Here is a 2500-nt window from a genome sequence, read left to right as displayed (position 1 = left end):
TGTGTGTGTGTGTGCGCGCTCTCACTGACAGTGTGTTTTCTTTGTTGCTTTGTAGAAACTGCCCAATGTGAACTTGCCAGATAAGTTCAAACTGTAGTTGTCCCTCTTTCTGCTTTGCTGCTGGCGCCCCCTAGCTTCCCAAAAGTGTCATTACATATATACAGTCCCGGGAAAAAATGAAGAGACCAGTCTGGATTTTTCTTCAATCTTCATCTCTACATTACTTATTGAAAATGCTCTAAATGACAATATTTGTATTGTGAATTTGGTAAAATCAAATCAGTTTTATTTGTATAGCCCAATATCACAAATAGACATTTGCCTCAGTGGGCTTTACATTCCATACAATATGACACCCTGCCCTTACACCCTTAGCTCGGCTGAGAAAAAACTCACTAAAAATGTTGTCAATAGTTTATATTATAAAATCAAATCGTTAATTTTACTTATGCCTATAAATAGTAAAACAAGAGACACTTAGGTTGCGTTCCGAATCTCATACTCTTTCTTTTTTCTATTCTACATACTACATCCGACGATAAAAAGAATCTAGTTAGGATGCAGTAGGCATACTATTGGGACATACTTTACTCTCTTATTTCATCATAACATTGCGCCTTGATCTTGCCTCTTGCTTTTATATCCGTCTCATCCCCGTTTGTTTTCATATGGAGGCTTCGTCGATGTGACGTCACTTCACGTGCGCACTGGATTGTGGGTCAGAATCGCCCAAATAGGATGCAGTTTTCAACACTAACAATCTTGGCCGCATGAAGTAGGACATCCGGGTACTTCTAACCATCCTAAATCTGGCCACAAGAATCGGGACATCCTAAATCTTTTTTCTACCAAACTATATAGTAGAAAGTATGCGATTCGGAACGCAACCATAATTTTTTCCAGAGCTGTAGAATCATTACACTTTGCAATTCTTGGAAAAAAAGCGTCCACAGGAGTACATACAAAGGCAGCATTAGAGGCTGAATTGAATGTTATTATAAGGTTTTGTGAGTTTGATGTAGAGGGTTAGGGGCCCATTTCCTGTGAGTGAGGCCTCTCAGATCTTAATCTCTTGTAGATCTGTTAATGCTTCGCTGGGTCATTGTCCTGCTGAAAACACACACTCAGCTACTGAGAGCTGATGTCACTTCCGGGGAGATCTCGGGAGACTGTGTGCTGGAGTTGCTCATAGAGTCTTTTCTCTTACATCTACTTTTTTTTTTTTTTTTTTTTTTTTTTTACTGGCTCAATATAGGCTCCTAATCGAAAAATGCTGCAAAAATTAATACTCAACTGATCGTGTGTGTGTGTGTGTGTGTGTCTGTCTGTGTGTGTGTGTCTGTCCGTCTGTATTTCTGTGTGTGTGTGTGTGTGTGTGTGTGTGTGTGTGTGTGTGTGTGTGTGTGTGTGTGTGTGTGTGTGTGTGTGTGTGTGTGTGTGTTTTTCTTTCAGCTTTATCGACGACTATCAGAAGTTCTGGGTTTGAATGACGAGACGATGGTCCTCAGTGTCTTTATAGGGAAAATGTGAGTCACAGACAAAACGTTAATCCCCTCTCTCTCTCTCCCTCTCTCTCTCCCCCTCTCTCTCTCTCTCTCTCTAGCCCCTTTTACACAGAGATTGCGGCATATTGACGGAACAACATCACTCCAAAATGCCGGCTTTGCTTGCTTCTGTGTTATTTACACAGAACCAAGCAACGCCGGCCTGCTGGCGCATCAGTAGTCCCTTTTACACAGCGCTCCGGAATGAAAGAGGTGCTTGGGTTAGGGTTAGAGAGAGAGAGAGAGAAAGAGAGAGAATGAAAGAGGTGCTTGTAAACAGCGTCAGGTGTGACGTAAACATTTAGCGCCGCGCCGGTCAGCTGCTTTACAACAACAACAATGGCCGGTGAATTGAGAGCAGAAGTGCTGGAGCTTGCAGTAGAGGGCCGTATTTTACTGTCCCCACGATGTGCCAGTTGATCTCGCTACGCGCTGAGTCCAACATCACTGGGACAGTTAACCAAACTGACTAAATCAATCCGACCGCTTCACCTCTGTGTGTGTGTGTGTGTGTGTGTGTGTGTGTGTGTGTGTGTGTGTGTGTGTGTGTGTGTGTGTGTGTGTGTGTGTGTGTGTGTGTGTGTGTGTGTGTGTGTGTGTGTGTGTGTGTGTGTGTGTGTGTGTGTGTGTGTGTGTGTGTGTGTGTGTGTGTGTGTGACAGGTTGGTTGTGAGCGAGTCTCTTTGTGAGGGCAGCGATCTGCCAATCAGACATACACATACACACAGTGTGTGAAGTCACGTTACTGTAGACAGAAATAAAGTGTGGATATACGCTCACTTAGGATAATAACAGCGGCGGCGGAATGTGTTAGCAAAACAGTAGCTCTGTGGCTAACAGCTGAGCCGGAGCCTTCAGTCAGCTGAAGCAGACAGTCTAGCGGGGCGAGCAGACTATTCCCCCGTTACTAGGTCGACCTTCAAGCTGAACAAGAGCCCTCCGCTGCGCGTCGGGCTC

The 2500-nt window shown here is 44.3% G+C and overlaps 1 protein-coding gene across 1 annotated transcript in view; it reads left to right on the top strand.

The window, feature by feature from the left end:
* xpo7 (exportin 7) overlaps positions 1-2500 on the top strand; it is a gene marked incomplete at both ends in the record, with an annotated part of 39686 nt that overhangs the window by 26091 nt on the left and 11095 nt on the right. The window contains one exon of the mRNA XM_080054148.1: positions 1453-1526. Within this exon, the coding sequence (XP_079910274.1) occupies positions 1453-1526 (74 nt within the window). The remainder of the gene's footprint in view (positions 1-1452; positions 1527-2500) is intronic.

Source organism: Ammodytes marinus (assembly GCF_949987685.1).
Source record: "Ammodytes marinus genome assembly, contig: scaffold_216, whole genome shotgun sequence".
In the NCBI taxonomy this organism is placed as follows: Eukaryota; Metazoa; Chordata; class Actinopteri; order Uranoscopiformes; family Ammodytidae; genus Ammodytes; species Ammodytes marinus.
Note: the sequence above shows the minus strand (reverse complement) of the source record. Positions and strands in the feature narration are given on the sequence as shown.